Source organism: Plecotus auritus (assembly GCF_963455305.1).
Source record: "Plecotus auritus genome assembly, chromosome: 6".
In the NCBI taxonomy this organism is placed as follows: Eukaryota; Metazoa; Chordata; class Mammalia; order Chiroptera; family Vespertilionidae; genus Plecotus; species Plecotus auritus.
The window spans coordinates 698069-719669 of NC_137773.1; the positions used below are offsets into that span (position 1 = coordinate 698069).

Here is a 21601-nt window from a genome sequence, read left to right on the forward strand (position 1 = left end):
GAGGATGGGGGGGAGAGGAGGAGAGAGGGGGGGAAGAGGAGGAGGAGGAGGAGGAGGAGGAGGAGGCCCTCAGGGGCTGGGGCCCTCACTTGTACATCAGCTCTGACTCCAGCCGCAGCAGCAGCTGCTTCTCATGGATGAGCCGGAACCAGTCCACCATGAGCGCGTCCTCCGAGGCATCTGAGGAGAGGAGCCGGGCTGGCACGGGCGGGCAGGGCCCCGAGGGTGGCCCCAGGCCAGGGCCCATAGGCTGGCTGCGAGCAGGGCGGGAAGGGAGGGCAGGGCAGGGTGGGGCAGGGCGGGGCAGGAAAGGGCAGGGTGGGGAGGGAAGGGCAGGGTGGGAAGGGAGGGAAAGGAGGGAAGGGAAGGGTGGGGCCGGAAGGGCAGGGCATAGAGGGAAGGGCAGGGCGGAAAGGGAAGGCAGGGCGGGGAGGGAAGGGCGGGGCAGGGAGGGAGGGAAGGGCAGGGTGGGGCAGGGCGGGGCAGGGCGGGGCAGGAAAGGGCAGGGCAGGGCGGGGAGGGAAGGACAGGGCGGGGAGGGAAGGGCAGGGAGGGAGGAAAGGGCAGGGCAGGGCGGGGAGGGAGGGAAGGGCGGGGTGGGGCAGGGAGGGAGGGAAGGGCAGGGTGGGGCAGGGCAAGGAGGGCCGCTCACCCCCCTCGGCCGCCCGCAGGCGCTTCTCCAGGTCCACGCCCCTGAGCTCCAACGCGTCCAGCTGCCTCTCTATCTGCTGCGCCTGCCTCTGGATCTCCTCGGGGGGCAGGTAGTCGGGGTGCAGCTGCGGAGGAAGGGGTGTGAGGGGCCATCCAGGCCCGGGGCTGAGCTCCTGGCCCACACCCTCCCCCCCCGCCCCCCAGCCTACTCACCCTGACTGGGGAGGTCACCGCCTTGCCAGGGGAGGCGGGGGCATTGGCTGGGCCCAAGGGCCTCCCTGGAGAAGGGAGGGGCAGGGTGAGTATCCTGGACCAGGGTCTGACCCCCAACACCTCATCCCCCCCAACTCTGTCCCCCAAGTCTCCTGCACCCCACCCCCAGCTTTCCTGTCTACCCAGCAGGCCCCTGGGCAGAGCCCACAGACAGAGCTGGGCTCCGCCCCCAGGGCCGCGTGGCCCCGCCCGCCTGCAGGGCAGCACCCTCGGCACCGCCAGGAGCCAGCCCTCCAGCGTCGCCAGGTCTGTGACTCAGGCCTGTCCAGTCCCCCAGCGCCCCCCCCCGCCCCCCGCCGCCGCCTCCCCCCAACCCCGTCCCACCAGAGACCCACATGGCTCTGCCTCCTGCAGCCTGCTGGCCCCGCGTGCCTTCCCTCCTTCGAGGCCAGAGGAGCTCCTGGTCACCCTGTAAGTCCCCCTTTTCCCACGCCCCGTACGTGCCCCCGCAGGAACGGCCTGCCCTGGGCTGACCTGGCTTGTCCTGAGGAGGGGGGTCTGTCCTCCTGGCTCCGGACCAGGGCTTCCTGCCGCGGGGATTTGGGCTGAAACCGGTTGCCAGAAACGTCCAAGCTGGGGGGGACCGCCAGCTTCCTGCGACCAGACGGGGAGGGGCTCGACAGGGGAGGGGGCTGCTGTGGACAAGACACAGACCTGATGTGGGGCCAGCAGGCCTGTCACCTCCCCGAGCGGGGGCCACCGCAGGGCCCCACAGCTCCGAGTGCCGGGCGCAGCCGGCAGCCACCTCAGCAGCGAGGGCAGAATCCTCGGCACAGCCCTGGGCGCGCGGCCGCTCAAGGCCACACAGGAAGAGGGCTAGATGTGGATGCAGGGGTGACTGAGGGTGGGAACACACTCACACACACACACACACACACACGTGCACATGTACAGGCACACACGTGCTCACCCATGCACACACCACGTGAATGTACCCATTGCCCACCAGGACCCCCTCTCCCTCTCCCCTCCCAGGAGCATGGCCCACAGTCCCAGCCCCCGGACACTGCCCCCAGAGGCGACCCCTAGACCCTGTCCCCTGGCTGGGGCGGAGGAGGTCACTGGGACCCTGGTTTCCTGCTGGGAGTTACCTGAGAGGCTGGGCTGGGGGCCGGCAGGGCCCGGTGTCCTATCGGGCTGCACAGGGGTCAGGGTGATGCAGATGCCCCCCTCGGAGCTCCCAGGGACCTTCTGGGGCACAGCCCCCGCCCTCGGCTCCCCTAGGACCCGCGGCTCCCTCAGCTCCGGGGCCCTGGACAGAAGGCAGGAGATCAGCAGAGAAAGGGGCAGTGCCCCCACACCCAGACACTCCTGAGGCACGCACACCACTAGAGGAAGGCTGCGTGTGGTACGTGGTGCGCCGAGGCCCACGCACCTGCCTCCTGGGACCCCGCCCAGAGCACAGGTGTGTCTGTGCGCCCCCCCACCCCCCACAGGTGGGGCATGTGCTCGGGGGTCAGGCCCACTGAGTGTTCTTGTCCCTCAGCCACTGAGGCCAGTTCACACGAGTAAGGATTCCAGGGCCCCTGATGGACCCACCCAGCCACCTGCCTTCCTGCCTTTTCAGTTTTCCGATGGAAACACAGCCCCATGTCACTCAGGCTGGTGTGAGCCATCTCCTGTCACTCGGACTGGTGTGAGCCATCTCCTGTCACTCGGACTGGTGTGAGCCATCTCCTGTCACTCGGACTGGTGTGAGCCGTCCCCTATCACTCAGGCTGGTGTGAGCCATCCCCTGTCACTCAGGCTGGTGTGAGCCATCCCCTGTCACTCTGGGCAGTGTGAGCCACCCGTCACTCAGGCTGGTGTGAGCCGTCCCCTGTCACTCAGACTGGTGTGAGTTGTCCCCTATCACTCGGGCTGATGTGAGCCATCCCATCACTCGGGCTGGTGTGAGCCATCCCATCACAAGCTGGTGTGAGCCAGTGTGAACTGTCCCCTGTCACTCAGGGACAGGCTGCTGTGACCACTCAGGCTGGTGTGAACTGTCCCATCCCTCGGACAGAGCTGGCTTCAGCTGCCCAGCTGCAATGCTGGGACGTGCCCACAACCCCTGCTGTGGGTATGCCGATCCATCAATGCATGTTTTTTACCCGGGAGCATTTGTTGAGCACCTACTATGTGCCAGGCCCCGTGCAACCCTGGGACACAGGCTCCTGCTCGGGCCCCGTGAGCACAAACCCACAGGCACAGGGGCAGGTCCAGGCGCAGGAGCTCCCCAGCCCGCCCACTCGCCCCTCACCTCTCAGCTGGGTGCTTCTTTGCCACGGGCTTCAGGTGGCCCCTCCATGTTGCCGGCCCGTCCACCTGGTCCTTCTGGGAGCCGGCACTCGGGCCTGGCAGGGGGAGAGATGAGCCACATTGGGGGGTTCTGGGGAGAGACTGTGGAAAGGCTGGGCCCCACCATCTTCCTGCAGCCATTCCACCCGCAGGTGCCCCCGTAGCCAGGGCTGGGAGGCGGGCACAGGCCTGCAGCCCGGCCTCCAGGCCTGTGTGCTTCTCGGGGCCTCACCTGCCCCGCTGCCCAACAGGTAAGTGCGTCCAGTGGGCCTGCGGCTGCCGACTGTCCGTGCGGGGACCACCCCCGCCCCCGTGCCCTCACTGTGGGCTCTCACCCTTGGCCAGTGGGGCCTCTGGCTTCAGCCTGGAGTCAGCAGCTGCCCGGCTGCCCCCTGAGGGCGCCGCTGAGCTCGTCCTGCCCGCCTGGGGCGACATGGATGCCCGTGCGGAGGTGCCCGCGCTCGGGGGGGCTGCCGGCTCGGTCCTTGCGGGGGGGCTGAGGGCCGGGGGAGACGCCGCCTGTGGCAGCTTGGCCGATGGACCTGCCCGTGGCCCTTCGGCTGTGGGAAGGCCGTCGGAAGCAGAGGGAGTGGCTGGGGTGGGCCTGTGGGTGCGAGAGCGGGCATCAGGCACAGGTGGATCCAGGAGTCCCTCCCTGATGCCAGCAGAAGCCCCTCAGCCTCCCGTGGTGGCTGGTTTCAATGCCCACCCTCCTGGGCATTGTCTGACCTGACTCTCCTGTTTTTGTTTTTTTTTTAATATATTTTATTGATATTTTACAGAGAGGAAGGGAGAGGGATAGAGAGCTAGAAACATCGATGAGAGAGAAACATCGATCAGCCGCCTCCTGCACACCCCCTACTGGGGATGTGCCCGCAACCAAGGTACATGCCCTTGACTGGAATCGAACCCGGGACCCTTCAGTCTGCAGGCCGACGGTCTATCCACTGAGCCAAACCGGTTTTGGCCCTGACTCTCCTATTTAAGGCTGGTGTGCGATAAGGTTAAAATGCCCCCCACACACATCAGGTATGGGGTGTGCGAGGAGCGGCCGCACCCCGTCCCTCCCTCCCCCACCTGCGCAGAGCCGTGGCCCACCCGGGCCTTTCTGGCTCGCCCTCCTGGTCCCAGCCACCCGGGAGCCATGGGCCGCGCCGACAGAGGGCAGCACGAGGCAGTGGGCGGTGTGCCAGCCAGGCGTGGCATCTCCTTACTCGCTAGGTGAGTAGTGAGCTGAATGGTGTCCCCCAAAATTCCCGTCCACCGGCTATGGGCAGGCTCTGTGCCAGTGAAATCAGTGAGCGTGAGGCCATCCCGCATTAAGGTGCCCTAAGTCCAGTGACACGTCCTTATGAGACAGAAGAGCAGACAGACACAGAGGGACAGACGTGGTGACAGAGGCACAGAGGGAGGAGGCCGCCGTGAGCCAAGGGGCGCCAGAAGCTGGAAGAGCAGGAAAGACCCTCCCCGAGAGCCGAGGAGGGGCCCGCGACGCCGCGATCTCCCACCCTGGCCCCGGCGCTGCCCGCACACCAGCCGGGGCGGGGTCAGCCCAGGACATTGGCACGACCCTCCTCCCCCCGTGACGGCATCTGCTCCGATTGTGTGCAGAAGGCACGGGCAGGGGCAGGGCGGCTCAGACAGGTGACACCCGGGTGTTAAACAGGGGTCCTCAGCAGGACCGAGCCACATGGGGACCCCGTGGCAGTGCCGCTGGACCCACACCCCCCCAAGGGCATGCACACGGCAGCCTCAGGTGGAAGCTGTGTCCCCCTCCCACTGCCCACCAAGCACTCTGGCTCCCCTGTCTCATTCTCCCATTTCCCAGATGAGGAAACTGAGGCTGGAGGGTGAGGCCTCACCATCACACGGCCAGGTGGCGCAGGACCCCAGCCATCCCAACCCCTCTGGCCTCTGGGATCCCCAATGGGCAGACGGGGGCACCCCAGTCCTCCTTCCCCACTCACCTGCCTGGCGCCTGAGCGCCCCCGAGCCTGGGAAGGGCCTTCCGGAGACAGCTCAGCGCTTGCTCCCTGGGGTCGGCCTCGGAGGGCGCGTCAGCTGCGGCTGGGGCCCTGCGGGTGGGCCCCGTGCTGGGGGCTCCGGGCGCCTGCAGAAACCTCTCGCGGGCCTGCTGCGTCCTGGAGGCCGACGGGGTCCAGGCCGGGGCTCCCACTGCGCCCGCAGATGCTGGGCCTGCACTGCCCTTGGCCTGGGGGGCTGACCCTGGAGGGGCTGCCCCGCCTCGTTGCGTGGCCGGGAGAGGGTCCGGGGCACTCGGGGTCGCAGCGGGACGGGGGCTGACGGCCGCCGTGTCCTGTGCGGCCGGTGACCACCCTGCCGGGGAGCTGTTGGTCACATGCGTTCTGGCTCTGCCACCCACGGGGCCCCCTGAGGGCCTGGACCCGGCTGGGCTCCCCAAGGGGGCGTGGGAGGAGGGGGCGCCCCGAGGGGCAGCGGCAGTGCGTGTGAAGCCTCTGGCCGTGCCGTTGCCCACCGCGGGCTCCCGGGCTGCAGGCCCAGCCTCTGGCCTTGCGTCTCTCGGCCCGCGCATCTCCCGGGCCGTCTGGGGGGCGCTGGGGGGCTGGGAGTCCGTGGGGACGGCCCCTGGCAGTCTGGGGGCCCGGCCCGGCAACATGGGGCTCGCAGGGGCGGCTGTGGGGTGGTGGCTGGAACAGACGAAGACGCCGGGCTCCGCCGTGGGCCGGTAGGCGCCCGGGCGCAGCGTGTTGGAGCACTGCTTGCACCTGGCGGGCGGGCGGGAGGACACCGGAGCCCAGCTGGCGTCACGTGACCCGGAGACCCGTTCACGCAGCAGGCGCCTCCCCCGGCTGCTCGCTCTCGGGCGGGTCAGCTCCACCAGGGGCTGCGTGGGGGGGAGGGGGGCCCAGGCCGCCCCCCGCCATCTGCCCGCACGCACAGCGCAGGCCCTACCTGAAGCAGCTGCGGTGGTACAGCCTCCCGTCCACCAGGTGTCGCTGCACGAGGTGCACGTGCTGGCCGCAGACCCCGCAGGTGCTGCTCACCGCGCCGCCCTGGCCCTGGCCCTGGCCCTGGCGGTGGAGGGGACAGCGGCGTCTGAGCTCGGCCTCCCAGCCTGCCCTCCTCCTGAGGCCAAAAGATCCCATTGCACAGACGGGAGAGCTGAGGCCACAGGCCGGCTGGACGCCAAGTCCAGGGTCTCCAGCCTGGCCAAGGGGATGTGGCTGGAGGCTTGGTTTTGGGGTTCTCGAGGAGCTAGGACCCCCAAAGTTCCCACCCCAAGGCACAGAAATCCAATCCAACTCCGAATGTCGGGGCCCAGCCCCCGGGAGCCTGGTGGGATGGCTGGGGGACAGCAGGGGGCGCCCGAGCACAGGGTATGGCCCCTTCAAGGCTCCACCTCGGAAAAGTGGGACACAGCTCCCTGTGTGGGAGGGAAGGACGCACCCACTTTCTCTTCTGGGCCCACGGGAGAGGGAGCAGCCGGAGTGAAGAAAACCACTGGGAGCCCAGATATGTCTGGGTTCAAGGTTCATGCTCAGCTCAGCCGGCGGGGGCCTCCCGGGCCTCAGTTTTCCCGTCTGCACAATGGGGACCCTACCCCGACCACACAGGACTGAAGGAACTCGGGAGCCGGGCCCCGCGGGCTCCTGGTAAACGTTGCTGAGGCTGAGCTGGGACCCAAGTGGACCCCAAGGGCGCCCCCCCCCCCGCCCCCCCCCCCCCCCGGCACGGGTTCAGGGGCAAACTCAGCCCTCCCAGCCCCCACAGAGAGAGCCCATGGGAAACCCAAACCAGAGGGCGGGCAGCGCTGGCGCTTACAGCCTTCAGCGGGGGGCCCTCTGCGCCCCTGTCCCTCCGCTGGACAATGGCGTTGGTGCTGACCGGGGACAGCGGCAGCCCCCGGGCGGGCGTGGGGGACGCCTTCTTCCCGGACGGCTCCTCCTCAGCCTCGGACGGGGGCCTCTTCACGCCAGCCATGCCCCCAACTGGCAGGAGACGCAGGGTCAGGGCCGGCCCAGCCCCCACCCTGGCTCCCAGTGTCTGGGCCACCCCTGCCTGAGCCCTGGGAGATGTGGGTGCCCAGCTGGGGCCTGGAATGGGGGCGGGGGTGGGAGGCAGCTCCTGCGGGGAGTGGGGGAGGGGGGCAGCCCCAGCAACAGCCAGCGCCACCCAGCTGGGGCCTGGACTCCCCCCTCCTGCCCTGAGCCCCTGCTGGGTCAGGAAGGGACTTTTCAGCTTCTCCACAAAGTGGGGTGGGGAGGCGGGGAGGCGGGGCGGCGGGGCTGGCCCCCAGCCCAGAGAGCCAGAGCGATTCCGGGGATTTCTAAGGCCGGGCCGGCCGGCCGAGGAATGTGGGGGGAGCACACAGCACAAAGCGCTGGGATAGAATGCGGGGCTGCCTCTCCCGCCACCATGTCAGGACCAAATGGGGGGACGTCGGGGCTGGGCCTGGGAGCCCTCAGGGGTCCGCCAAGCTGCCGAGGCCCAGGGAGGGGAGGGAGGCGGGAGCCTGCTCTGAGCCGGGTGCGGGGAGGACGGGTCCTGGACCCCGGGGAGGAGTCCAGGGAGCTGGCCACGCCGATGGGCAGAGGGGGTGCCCGCCAGGGGCCGCGCGGGCCCACTCACTGGGCGAGCGTCCGTGGAAGTAGTTGTAATACTGCGACACGTAGGTCAGGATGCTCAGCCGGTCTGGCACCTTCAGAGCCACCATGTCCTCGGCCTCCAGCAGGGCTGGGATCCCCAGCTGCTCCTCGGCCACGCGGAAGGCCTGGGGAGGGACGGTCAGCAGGGAGCGGCCTGGCCACCGGCTCACCCCGAGGTGCCAGAAGCAAGAACCCCACTGGGAGCCCAGAGAAGTCTGGGCCCAAGGGTCCAGCTCGGCCCGTGTCCTGCCTGGGCCTGTTTACCCGTCTACATAGTGGGGATCGTGTCCCGACCACGCAGGACGGAAGGCGCTCGGGAGCCAGCCCCCGTGGGGCTCCGGATGTCAGTGCCCACCCAGTGGGGCACAGGGTGCCCAGAGGGTGAGGGGTGAGCTCTGCCCTCTGTCCCCAGCCCCCTGGGGCATGGAGCCCACTTTGCAGCAATGAGACGGGCTGGCTGGGCCGGGGAAGGCTCCCCTGGGGCCACAGCTCACAGCATGGCCAGAAGCAGCTTGTGCGGGACCCTGGCGGCCGGCTGAGAGGCTGGGCCGGGCGGTGGTTCCAGGGTGAGGAGCAGCCGACGGCCCCCCCAGGACCCACCGGGGCGCTGCCTCCAGGACCACCGGGGCCGGCTCTGCCTGGGACGAGAAGGAGGGTCCAGCATCCCATCCTCCCAGAAGGGGAAGAGGGGAGCGGGGGTCACCGGCTGGGCACAGCTACGCAGCAGCTCGACGGGGACAGCCTCCCTCCACACGCCCGGGACTGGCGGGGTGCGGGCAGGACAGGGACTCACCAGCTGGTTGTTCTCATAGACGTTCTCCTTCCTGAGCGTGTCGAAGTTTCTAGAAGGTAAAAATGCAAAGCAGCTCAGACCCGGAAGCAGCGCTGGGAGGCCTTGGAGGTCAGCCTGCCCGGATGGGGAAATCGAGGCGCGTGTGCGGTTTTCCGGCGAAGGAATGTGGTCGCCGCAGCCTCAGGAGGGCAGGGCCAGCCAGCACGGGGGCGCCTGGGCCCTGGGCCCTGCTGGCCGGCACAGCCAAGCCCAGCCCTGAACCGAGGGCACAGCTCAGAGGCCTGGTATGTCCCGGGATGGGAACTCAGGTGGACATGGGGGCTCCAGGGCAGGACAGCGACATGGAATGAGGGACAGAACTCGGCCACCCCCCACCTTGATCCCCAGGCACCTCCCCTAATACCCACTCAGCAGTGCTCACACCCCCACATGGATGAGGAACTGGGGGACAGAGAGGCTCGGGGACTTGCCCGAGGTCACACCGCAGACAAGACCAAAGCCAGGCCACGGCCCAGCGTCCAGGCCGCAGCTAAGGTTCGACCAGGTGGGGCATGGTTTTTAAAATACATGTTTTCATCGATTTCAGAGAGGAAGGGAGAGACAGAAACATCAATGATCGGCCGCCTCCTGCACGCCCCACACTGGGGATTGCGCCCACAACCCGGGCATGTGCCCTGACCGGGAATCAGACCACAACCTCCTGGTTCCTAGGTCGATGCTCAGCCACCGAGCCACGGGACCGGGCTGGGTGCCCAGCCCCCCCAGGGAACAGACCCTCGTCCCCGTGGCTGAGAAAAGAAGAGCCCCCGCCCCCCCACACACACTTGCCACAGGGGCAGGACGTCCCAGTCACAGGTCCCGTCGCCAGGCTGCCCGGAGCCCCACGTGCACGCCCACCGTGGGCACCACAGCCCCCGGCACCCCCAGAAGGGTGCTCTGAGCAGACAGCACAGGTGGCTGCGGGAGGCCGGTTACACACAGGTCTGTCAGTCTGCCTGTCCGGGGGGCTGTCTGTGGGGCGTGAACGGCACCCCCGAAGCTTCAGTGTGACCTGATTGTTCTGGAAGCTTCGCAGCAGGGAGAGCCGGGAGAGCGTGGGTCCGACTCCCGCAGGCTGAGCCCCCGCTCCCAGGGCCGCGGTGACCCCGCGGGGTTCAAGCTTCTGCTGGGCGGTCAGGGCCCTGGCTGCGGCCGGCGGGTCTCAGGTGAGGGGCAGCCGAGACCCGCCACAACCCTGGGAGGCCGGCTGCCAGACGGGGAAACTGAGGCCGGGCCGCGGGGTGGGGGTGTGAGCGGCGGCTGCCTGCCCCCCTCCCCGCGGGGGCCCCGCCGTCCATCAACCGGCCCGGCTCTCCCGGAAACCCCCCTTTCCGCCCAAGCGCCCCGCAGACAATGCGTTCCAGATGCCCAGACCACCCGGCACAGAGGCGCTTTTTGTGCGCAGGGCGGGCGCGGGCAGGTGTGTCTGGTGGACAGACGACCGAGGGGCGGGAGGTGGGCGAGGCGCGTGACAGCACAGCCCGCACCCACCGTCCACCTGGCTCCACCCTGGCCACGTCCACGGGCCGCGGAGTGAGGGTCCCCTACACCCCCCAGGGGCTCTGGGCTCAGAGCCCCGCCGCCCTGCCCTCCCCTTTGAAAGCTCAGTCCCCGCCCCCGCGCAGACCTGCCCCGGCGGGTCACGACCTCCTCCGAGGTGCGCCCCCCCGCCCCCCCCCCAGCAGGAGGCAGGAAAACAAGTTCTGTTTTGTCTCCCAACAAACGGGAGGGTCTTTACAGAGAGAATCACCTAAGGAGGTCACTGGGGTGGCCCCGATCCCAAGTGACCGTGTCCTCACGGAAAGGGAACTGGACGGAGAAGCACAGAGGGAGAGGCCGCCGCCAGCCAGGACGGGCCCCAGGAGGCCCCGGCCCCGACACCCGACCCGGCAGGGCCCATCACTGCTGCTGCGGGGCGTGTTCAGGCCGGGCTGGCCGGCTGGCGAACTCCGGCGCGGGCTGGCCCTTGGGGAGGTGGCCCGTCTCGTTTCAGGCCTTGCTGGACCACGAGGTGCTGGTACTCGGAGACGGGCCAGGCATACAGCTGGTGCTCCATAAATGCTCGCTGAGGGAGCGTTCTGTTGGCCTTCACTTGCTCTTTCTTTTTCAAAAAATATATTTTTAGCCGAAACCGGTTTGGCTCAGTGGATAGAGCGTCGGCCTGCAGACTGAAGGGTCCCGGGTTCGATTCCGGTCAAGGGCATGTACCTTGGTTGCGGGCACATCCCCAGTAGGAGGTGTGCAGGAGGCAGCTGATCGATGTTTCTCTCTCATCGATGTTTCTAGCTCTCTATCCCTCTCTCTTCCTCTCTGTAAAAAATCAATAAAATATATTTAAAAATATATATATATATTTTTTTTTTCGCCGAAACCGGTTCGGCTCAGTGGATAGAGCGTCCGCCTGCAGACTGAAGGGTCCCAGGTTCGATTCCGGTCAAGGGCATGTACCTTGGTTGCGGGCACATCCCCAGTGGGAGGTGTGCAGGAGGCAGCTGATAGATGTTTCTCTCTCATCGATGTTTCTAACTCTCTATCCCTCTCCCTTCCTCTCTGTAAAATATCAATAAAATATATTTAAATATATATATATATATATATATATATATATATATTGATTGATTTCAGAGGAAGGGAGAGGGAGAGAGATAGAAACATCCATGAGGAGAGAGAACCATCCTTGGGGACCCCCACTGGGGATCGAGCCCACAACCTGGGCATATACCCTGACTGGGAATCGAACCGTGACCTCCTGCTTCATAGGTCGACGCTCAACCGCTGAGCCCACTGGCCTGGGCCACTTACGCTTTCAACACCGAAGAGTGACCGCCTGGCCCGTGCCCCCGGCCTGCCTCCCATGGCCACCACTGAGCGGGACTGCAGGCTGCTGAGGCGGCCACCTCCTGGCCCCGGCGCCTGGGGGCTCTGGTGCATGTGTCCCTCTAAATTCCCGGAGAGCTGACCTCATGCTGTTTATTTCCTGGAACAAAATGCAGCCCTGGGAGGAGGGCAGGGGAGGGGGGTGTGGGGGGCGCTGGGGCCGAGGGGGCCAGACAGAAGGGAAAGCCATTCCCGAGCCTTCTCCAGGAGGCACCCCCAGCGCATCTGGAGTCAATCCTGGCGTGAAAGGAGCAGGGGGGAGGGGGCAGAGGGACAGACAGAAAGCTGGAGGTAGAGACACAGCAGAGAGAGGTGGAGACAGGGCTCAAGGGAAAGTGACCCCCAAGGCAGACTTGGGGAGAGGGTGGCCTGGAGGGACGAGGTGCCTGAGGCCCCGGGCAGGCCGGTCCAAGGCCCCCCTTCTTAGCAACTGCCCAGCTCAGGCCTCCGAGGCCGGCACCAACCCTGATCACTGCCCCAGCCCAGAGAGGGCCCAGCCAGAGGGGTCAGTCCTGGGGCTGCTCTGGTGCCCGGGTGGGGGTCTCGGGGGGGCGTTGGGCCCTGGGCCGTCCCCAAGGAGGGGGGCCTGTCCATCCTGGAGAGTCTGGCCGGAAGGCTGGGCAGCAGGCCCTCAGGCGGGGACAGAAGGCCTCTGTCCCCAGGCCACTTCCTGCTGACCTCATGCGGGAGGGACAGTGCTGCCTCAGCTTCTGGGGGGGCTCCTGGGAGCCTCCTGACCCAACAGCAGGCGTGTCTAGAATCGTGGTCATGGAGCCGCCCTGCCCGGCCCTGGGCCCTGACCCCTCCAGGCAGGGATGGACCAAGTCACCACCACGGCTGGGGATTAGGAGGCCCGGTGACCTGCAGCCGCGTCCTGACCCCGCCTCGGCGGTCCACAGCTGCTACAGACGGCCCCTCCTCAGCCGGCCCCGGGCTGCCTGCGGCTGTGGGGCTCCTGCCGGGCACCAGGCACTGGGCACCTGCTTCATACCGGCCCCCCTCCAGGAACCTTAGTCCCTCCCGTCCAGGCCCCAGCGCAGGCCCCGCGTTTATGCCCTGGGCTGCCTGTGCTGGGCGGCACCGGCTCTGCTGGCTGCTCACCTGGCCTCACGGGGAGGCAGACCGGCAGGCCCTGGCCCACCTACAGCTGCGGGGTGGGCACCAGCCTGACCCCCATAGCAGGTTCGCCTACGCCTCCCAGGACCCCCGAGGAGCCGCCAGCACAGGCCGCATGGCCTCCCGGAGCGGCCGCACGTGAAGTCCTGGGCCCGGGCCGGCAGGCAGAACCAGCGGGAGCGTCGGGCGCGTCCCCACCTGGCTGGCCCCGCGCCTGCGGCTCCGCGAGGCCCAGAGGAAGCGGCTCCTGTGGAGCAGGAAGGACCGGGATGGAACAAAGGGACTCGGAGACAGGATGTCCCCTCCGGCCGCAGAGGGTCTCACCGGACGGACGGGAGGGGGTGGCCTCTCCTGCGGGTCCTCCCAGCCCCTCCGCTCCCTGCACCTCTGGGGGCCGGCGGGCAGCTCACGGCTTCCTGGGGAGATGCCCTCCCAGCCACCACCTTGCCCAGAGGCCCTGAGGGGTCAGAGTGGAGGTGGGGTGTTCAAGGCACAGACACGGGCACAACCAAGGGCTCGGGCACGGGACACGCGTGTGCCCATACTCAGGTGCACACACCCCACCCCACCCCAGCTGTTCCGTCAGCCAGCACCTCTGGAGCCACACCCACCAGGTGGAAAGCTGCGCTGCTTCCTGGTCCCGCCGTGACCAGTGACCACACACGGGCCGCGTGGAACACACACGCCCATCCCCACAGCTCCGGGGCCAGGCATCGCCCGGGGTGCCCGCCGGAGGCTGGCGCAGAGGCTGGTCCCTGTCCCTCCCGGTTCCTGGTGGCTCCAAGCGGCCCTCGGCTGGTGGCCGCATCACTCCGACATCCGCCTCCGTGGTCACAGGGCCTCCCCTCCGCCCTCTGCACTCGCACCTGCACAGCCCCTGCTTTCAGACAACCACCGAGCACCCACCGTATCTACGGAGCCCCAAGCTGCAAGCCCTTATCTCTAGACTTCCAGCTGTGCGCCCATATCCACTGAGCACCTGTCATGGGCCAGGCGCCAGGCGCTGGGGACACAGCGGTGAACAGAGCAAACAGACGCCCCACCTTCTGGAGCCGAAAGTCCAGTGGGCAGGTGGACCGCAGCCAGGTCAGCGGCGAGCAGGTCACGGGCCGAGGGCTGGAGAGCGCCGCCTCCTCCGGGCTGCCCTCACCGCTCTCTGGCGCCTCCTCCTCCGGGCTGCCCTCACCGCTCTCGGAAGTCGCCTGGCGCTTTCACTCACTCACTCACGCTCACTGTCTGCGACTACAATCTCTCTCCCCGAGGCAGGGGCCAAGGCCGCCTCACAGATGCTGTGCTGAGCGCGGCAGGCACTCAGGGGCCAGGCGAGCGGCTGTGGGACTCCGGCCCATGCCAGCTCTTGTACATGCCCAGGTGTGTGAGCCCCTGCTCACCCGCAGGCAACAGTGCATGTTGGGACAGGCTCACACACACACACACACACACACACGCACACGCACACGCACATGCACTGGGCCTTCAACCCCATCACAGCTGGGAAGCTCCTGGGGCCCAGAAAGACCCCAAATCTCCAGTTACATCCGTGTGGCTGCGGAGGCTGCGGAGCCCCCAGCCAACGGCACCAGCTCTCCTTCTGATCACAGGTCCTCCTGCTGGCCTGGTGGGGTCCGTGTGGGCCTGGACCCCAGCCAGCCTCCTTCAGGACCCTGCCTGCCCCTGCCGGACGCAGCCTGCCCACCTCTGCTCCCTCCCGGTCCCTCTCCCGGTCCCCACCCAACCCCGGCAAAGCTCAGCTTCCGGGGTTCAACGTGGAAGCACATTCTGCCCCCACAGGGTCTGCCTCCCAGGGTGACAAGCACCTCGCGGGGCGGGGAGCGGCGGCTGCTGCCCCAGCACCACATGGGAACTCCCAGGAGGCCCCACAGAGCAGCCTCGGGAGGGCAGAGGAATTCCGTGGGGACCTCCTTCTGAGCAGACACAGCAGCCCCAGAGGCAGGGCGCTCAGGACAGTCCCTGGGAGCACAGAGGGCGTCTGGGCGCAGGAGAGGAGCCCCAGCTGCAGCCCTGACTGCCCGACCTGCTCGGGGACCTGAACAAGGTGTCTCGCCTCAGGCCTCAGTTTCCCCGTCTGCAGTGCAAGCACCCCGAGGGCTGCCTCTCCCCGTCTCCCTGCACATGCGCTCCACCCCCTTCCCAACCCTCCCCTCCGGCCTGGACTTCGCAGGAAACGTGTGTGTAATGCCAGGCCCTTTCAGACGGCGGCGGCGGCCTTCCCAGCGCCCTCCCCTGCAGCTTTGCAGAGTGGGGGGGGGGGGCTGGCACCCAGGCATGGCCAGCCGCCCTGCCTCACTTCAAGACCCCGTCCCCTCCCCTGCCCACCTCCCAGGAGTGGGGGCTGCCTCCACCTCACCCCTTGTCACCCTAGGTGCAGAGGCCTGACAACGTGGGTGGGGGGAGGCTCGGGTTTCCTGCTCCGCCCCTCCCCCTCGGTGCCCCAGCTGCTCCTAAAGGAGCCTGGACAGGCTGGGGAGGGGCAGTGCCACACACGAAGCCCCCAGGGACCCAACCCGCGGCTGGTGGGCAGGCGCAGGGAGGAGGCGGGCGGGCGGCTGTGCCCGGAGAACGGAGCCAGAGCGCGGGCCTGAGTCAGCCTGACTGAGCCGCGGGGGCCCGGACGTGCTGGCCCTGGCCCAGCTCCACTCGTGGGCGGGAAACTGAGGCCGCGGGGCACTCACATGAGGTCGGGCCGGTGGCGGTGCAGGATGGCGCAGAAGGCCAGGCCGTCGCGGAACGACGTGGTCATGTTGGTGATGCTCACGTCCCGGTAGCCCTCGCACTGCTGCCGGCACCACTGCTGCAGCGCCTTGATGGCCGCCATGCGGGCAGCGGCCGCCCGGGCGCAGGGGCCGGACGGCGCCTCCGGGCGGACGAGGAGCCCGACCCCGGGTCGGGCGGACGAGGAGCCGGATCCCCGAAGCGGGAGGACGAGGAGCCGGATCCCCGAGCCGGGAGGACGGGAAGGGGCCGTGCAGCCGGCGGGACAGCGGCCGGCCAGCAGAGCGCAGCCCGAGTCCCCGTCCGCCCCCGCCCCCTCCGGGCCCCGCCCCCTCCGGGCCCCGCCCCACCCACCAAGCCCCGCATTGGCTACGACCTCGATCGGGCCCGCCCCTCCCAGACCTCGGCCCCGCCCCCTCCGGATCAATGCCCCGCCCCCACCAGAGCCCCGCCCACCCCTGGCAGCCGCGAGTCAGGGCAAAAGGGGCGCCCGCCCTGGGGTGCCGGCCTGGCCTCCGCTGCTCCCCCGGAGGCTTCGGGGTTGTGTTTCTTTTCGATGCCCCACCACACCACCACGCTCACGGTGCAGTGAAGACATGGCCACTTACAGACGGGGACACTGCGGCCTGCCAGGATCCCATGCCTGGGAAAGGGATCCAGGCTGCCTGCCTGTGGTCTCCGGGGAACACGTGCCCCCACCCCGCCCCCCGCAACACCCAGCATCGCAGTTTCGCGGGGAAAGGACTTTCCCATCCGGGTTCTGCCCTAGCCAGGTGGCTCAGTTGGTTGGAGCATCGTCCCATGCACTAAAAGGTCGCGGGTTCGATTCCTGCTCGGGGCATGTATTGCGGGGGTGGGGGGGCAGTGATGGATGTTTCTCTCTCGCTCTCCCTTCCTCTCTCTAAAATCAGTAAAAACGTATCCTCAGGTGAGGATTAAAAACAGAAAAAAAGTATTCTTCCGGGTTTTATGCCTGAGTGGTGCCAGGCAAGGCGGGGCTCACTCCTCCAGAGGCACAAAGAGGCGCCTGAGGCTGGGACGGGGCGGGGCCCCCGGGAGCCTCCCGCTCCGGGGCTTGTCCACTTGGGCTGCTTCTGGGGCACCAGGCCCTCCTGGGTCGTGGCGACGTCTCCCAGTTTCCCACTTTGCGTGTCTGTGACGCAAGTGACCAAGGAAAGCACCTCTGGAGGGCCCTGTTATGGGGCGGCTCCCTACACATTCTTCCCAGGAAACCCTGCCTGTGGCCACGTGGACCCACAGCCGGAAACACTGACACCAAAATGTGAGGTGCCCCCACCCTGGTGGCCCAGCCCCAGGCTTGCCCAGACCAGGCTGCAGGAAGGAAGGAGGGTGCTTGCCCGGCGAGGCCCTGGCAGGGAGGCAGTGTGGTCCCCGCCCACTCGAAGGAGCAGAAACTGGGTCCTCCAGCCCAGACCCGGCCAGCATCCCGGCTTCCCTGCAGCTCACCCTGAGGTGTGGACACCGGCCGCCCAACAGTGTGTGTGAGGCCCTGGGCACAGGTGGTGAGCCCCCGTCTCAGGGGCATGCAAGCAGGCGCTGACCGGGGGCCCTGTGGCCTGGGGTGCTCGCTGGCCATGGCTGCTGCCCACACCTGCTGGGGGTTCCCAGCATGAGGACAAAGGGCGATGCGTGCCGGTTCAGGCAGGCAGGTGGCCCAGCCCAGAACAGGAACCAACCGGGTTTCTTGACCGCAGGGCAGCAGAACTAGAAAAGCTGGTGAGATGTCCCCACGTGGGCTGCTCTGGGGACAGTGACTTCGGTGCATTTGTGGTGTGTCCCCACCAGCACCTCACACAGCACTTCCTTCTGTGGGCCCTGCTCCGCTCCAGGCCCCGCCAGGGCCCCCAGCCCACCCCCTTCTCCCTCCCACGCACCCACCCTCACCTCCCTGACCGCTGTGCCAGTTCCCGTCACCAAAAGGGGACCCGGCCATGAGTGGGTCTGCCCCGGGCCAGCTGGTAGCGTGTGGGTTCTAGACTTCACGCGGGAGGTTTCACCAGACCAGACCAGGTGATCTCTTTTTAACGTGTATATAGTCCTTTTTGTTTTAGGGAGGGAGAGAAACATCCATGATGTGAGAGTCATTGATTGGCTGCCTCCTGCACGCCCCTCACTGGGGATCAAGCCCGCCATCCAAGTATGTGCCCTTGACCAGAATCCAACCCAGGACCCTTCAACCTGCAGGTCGACGCTCTATCCACTGAGCAAATCAGCGAGGGCGAGTCCAGGTGATTTTAAGAGAGTTCACTGCCCTGGCCAGTGTGGCTCAGGGGATAGTGTCGGCCTGCGGACTAAAGGGTCCCAGGTTCGTTCCAGCCAGGGGCACACGCCCGGGTTATGGGCTCGCGCCCGCCCCCCAGTAGGGGGCGTGCAGGAGGCAGCCGATCAATGATTCTCTCATCATTGATGTTTCTCTCTCTCCCTCCCTCCCTCTCTGAAATCAATGGGAAAAAGTGTGTCTGTGAAAGCTGGGGACAGCGACACGGGAAGGCTCCGGGTACAGCAGCAGCAGCAGGAGGCCCAGGGGGTCTTGGCGACAGGCTCGGGGTAAACCTGGGCGAGCTGCCGCGGCCCCTGCTCCCCTGGTCGCAAGCCTCCTGGGGACCCTTAGGGTTTAGGAGGTGCAGGCCTGGGGGGAAGGGGAGGGGATGGAGGGCCCCGTGTGCTCCCAGGAGGGAGAGCGTGCGCCCAGACCTTTGTGTTTGTCGTTTCCCCCTACACCCTCTCCCCCCCCCACCCCTCCCCGGGGCCTTGGCTCTGGGGGGCTAAAGGCTGGACGTCTGGGGCGTCTTGGGGAGGGAGGATCTCAGTAGACTACCCATGAGCTTTATTCCCTTAGCCTCACCCGCCCTCGGCGGCTGGCATGGCGCTCGGGTCTCTGCCGCCCTCCCCACTCCCCGTGAGTGGCTGGCTTTAGCGGTCCACCTGCTCGGGCAGGAGTGTGAGCTGTGTGCTGTCTGTCCTTAGTGCAGGGAGGACAGGAACGACTAGCTGGCCGCACGCTGCTTGTGTGACCACGTCTCCCCATGCCATGCGCCGAGGAATTTTCTGGCTTCTTACTGCCCTGCCTGCCTCCCCTACGCTCCTCCGGCCCTCTGGCCCAGTCACCCTCCCAGCAGCTGAGGGACAAGCCCTGCCCTGCGGCCCCACAGCCTCTGAATAAAGTCCAGGCCCTTATCACACTGTCCAGCCTCTCTCGCCCCTGCCGCGCCCTGGCCTCACCCTCCCCACGCCCGCCCTGCCCTCCTTGCCTGAGCCTGGACCATGGTCCCAGCACTCAGCAGCTCCTCACGGGCCCCTGCCAGGGCTCCTTGCCTCCTCTCCTCTCCCTGCTGGTCCCACAGGAAACTGCCCCCCTGCCACCCCCCCTGCCCCCCCCCCCCCGTGACAGCCTGGCTTTGTTCGGGTGCCTCCTGTGCTCCCCCCGGCACCTGCAGTCTGCGCTCAACACAAAACCCTTAACATCGGGACTGAGCGCGCGTGCACCTGCTCAGAGCCCTCCCACGGCCCCACCTCACACAGAGCGCAGTCACCACGGGCCCTCCAGCCGCCCCTTGATCCCGATGCCCGCCTCCTCTCTGCGTGTGGATGCCCTCAGGCCCCTGCCTCCGGACCTTCCCACTGGCCCTTTGCCTGGGCCCAATTTCCCAGCCTCCCTTGCAGGTAGGTGGGGCCGTGGGGCTGAGTCCCATGCCAATGGGGGTAGCCAGGCTCTCCATCCCAGGCCCACCGGCTGGATACAAAGGACTTGGAGATGATGGGGCCGCAGACGCCGACGCCTGGACACGGCAGGGTCCGATGGAGGCCAACGCCGCCCAGGACAGCTGTGCTGGCCTCTGGGTGAGACACGGGTGGGCCGAGTTCAGTTGCTGAGCCTGGGCCTGTTTGTTACAGCAGCTAGCTTGCATCCTTCCCTGACTGATACATGTGCACAAACCAGCGCTGAGCTGCACCCGGGACAGCACCCCAAGGGGACACAGTGCTGCTCGATGACAGAGGGCCCTCTCACTCCCCTGCTCAGTCAGAGGACCCCTCTTCCCTGGGGGTGCAGGGCAGATGGCACCAGGGCTGCCCTGTGGCCCCCTAGCGATGGATTGTGCTGGTGGGAGGCAGACGCAGAACGGCCAAGGGACGTCCCTCCTCTCAATTCCCAAGGCCCTGCCCACGGCCCCAGGCAGGAGGGAGCTGCAAGCGGTGACACCCCTTTTAAGGGTCTCCCATTAATTAATTAGGCACCGTGAGTAACACATGCCAGCATCCGCCTCGGGTGTATTATGGCATGTCTAAAGGGCGTGCCATGGGTGGTATCCGTTCTCACAAATAATTCACGACCCGTCCCTCTCGGGCTCCGGGAGAGCCCGGCCGGGGCTTCGCGGGGGCTCGCGAGCTGCTTCCCACGCCGACTCTTACGTTTCATTATAAATGGCTTTGCTGGGCATGTCGGCAACTTTTACATCTCCATCCACTTTATTATTAATGGCTTTCCTGAACCGAGGCAGCCAACGTCGCACACAACGCGCCATAAATATTTGATCCGGCATCTATAGTCCGCCATTTATCATTTATAACGGGTTACAAAAACATTATAAAACATTTACCGCCCATTTATAGATCATTTTTGGCTACCACGACGCTGTGTTATAAATGCATTATTCATCCTCACACTGTTGCTGGCGCCCCTTGTAAGGGGCCCGGCCTCCAGCTCCTGGTACTGAGCGGGCAGGGTGGGTGGGTGGGGGCCGGGGGCGGGACCAGGGCGCGTGGTCAGACACAGCCCCTGTCCAGTCAGGGAGCACCCTTCACCAAGCTCCCACCAGCCTCGCGTCCCCTCAGGCCAGGCTGTACCAGGGCACAGGCGAGGACCCAGGGTGTGGGCCCACCACCCACACGTGGCGGCTGACGAAAGCTGTGCCCCAGCTGTGGGCTGGTGCAGCCTCACCCAGGAAGCTCCTCCTCCCCAGTCCAGACCCACTGGACACCCCACCTTTCCTCAACAGCCCGTGCGGAGTCCCCAGGGCATGCCTGTGGGTCCACCCTCAGGTCCCCAGAGGTCCAGCGGGCCAGGCTGCAGGATCGGGGTCCGGACGGTGTTCTGGGAGAGCTGACCCTGGCTCTGCCTGCTGGGCGCACGCGGCTGGTGGGCGGCCGCCTCGGGCTGCAGCACCCAGAACTCACAGCTCAGCTGTGCCCAGAGCGGGGAGACCCGGCCGTCAGCCTGCCTCCTCGCGCCTGTGTCATCGTGTGAAGGGACGGTGCCGCCGGAGGGGCACCTCCGTATGTGGCCTGAGCCCGCACCAGCTGACGGGCAGCACCGCCCTGCCACCTGCTCCGACCGGACACTTGCACCAAACACAGCTCGCACCACGGCCAAGCCTCTCCGGCCACATTTAACGCCAGGGCGCTGGGCCCGGCCCGCGTGGGCCCTGCAGGTGCTGCCAGCCCGCCTCCTCGGGCCTCCCACCCGGTCGCCACTCACCGCCCACAGCTGAGCACTCGCCCGCCCTGGGCCCTCTCCATGTGAAGGTGCCCCTGCTGCCATGCTGCAGAGGGAGTCGGGCCACGGGGGCACAGGGCCCTGACGCTGGTGGGAGGGCACCATGAGCAACGTCCAGGGCCCCTCGCACCCAGCCCCAGCCCCACATGGAAATGCACCACCCACTTGCCGGTAGCTCTGGGGCCCTGGGGGCGGGGTGGCCTTTGGGGCACTCGAGTGTCCTAATGGCTGTTTCCCAAGCTGGGGTGGGTGTGTGGGGAGCTGTGTAAGTGCATGACGCAAAGGGGCTTTCTAGGCGTGGCAGTTCCTGGCACTGGGCTTGGAGCCCGTTGGGCAGGGGGCCCACTGCGCGCACGCACACACACCCTGGGCCAGGCAGCACGAGGGCCCCTCAGCTCCACGCCCCTGCTATGCCTCGAGCCTGCCCTTCCCCGGGCGACACCACAGGGCCGAGAAGCAACCCGCTCGGGACGAAGCGGCCCATGGCAAACAGGGAGGACGTGGGCACTGAGGGGCGCTGAGGGCAGCAGCCTGCGGGCAGACATGCCAGGGGCTCTGGGGATGGGAGCAGGGGTGCCTGGAGAGGAAGGGCCAGAGAGGAGGGGCTGAGCCGCCTGCAGTTGGGGAGGCACCTGCAGTGCCCAGTTTCTCTGGGTGAGGAGACCCTGCCCCTCCCCCCAGGGCCAGTCTCCAGGG

At 67.2% G+C, this 21601-nt stretch overlaps 1 protein-coding gene across 1 annotated transcript in view; it reads right to left on the minus strand.

Moving 5' to 3' along the window:
* The window catches only part of MICALL2 (MICAL like 2), a 19700-nt gene extending 4024 nt beyond the window's left edge, over window positions 1–15676 (minus strand). The window contains 15 exon segments of the mRNA XM_080674349.1: window positions 90–180; window positions 653–776; window positions 865–929; window positions 1399–1420; window positions 1422–1538; window positions 1540–1559; window positions 2016–2176; window positions 3167–3260; window positions 3540–3808; window positions 5172–5951; window positions 6139–6251; window positions 7009–7175; window positions 7816–7957; window positions 8626–8674; window positions 15351–15676. Coding sequence (XP_080530475.1) covers window positions 90–180; window positions 653–776; window positions 865–929; window positions 1399–1420; window positions 1422–1538; window positions 1540–1559; window positions 2016–2176; window positions 3167–3260; window positions 3540–3808; window positions 5172–5951; window positions 6139–6251; window positions 7009–7175; window positions 7816–7957; window positions 8626–8674; window positions 15351–15493 — 2357 coding nt within the window. The 5' untranslated portion in view covers window positions 15494–15676.
* Between the last annotated feature and the right edge of the window lie 5925 nt (window positions 15677–21601).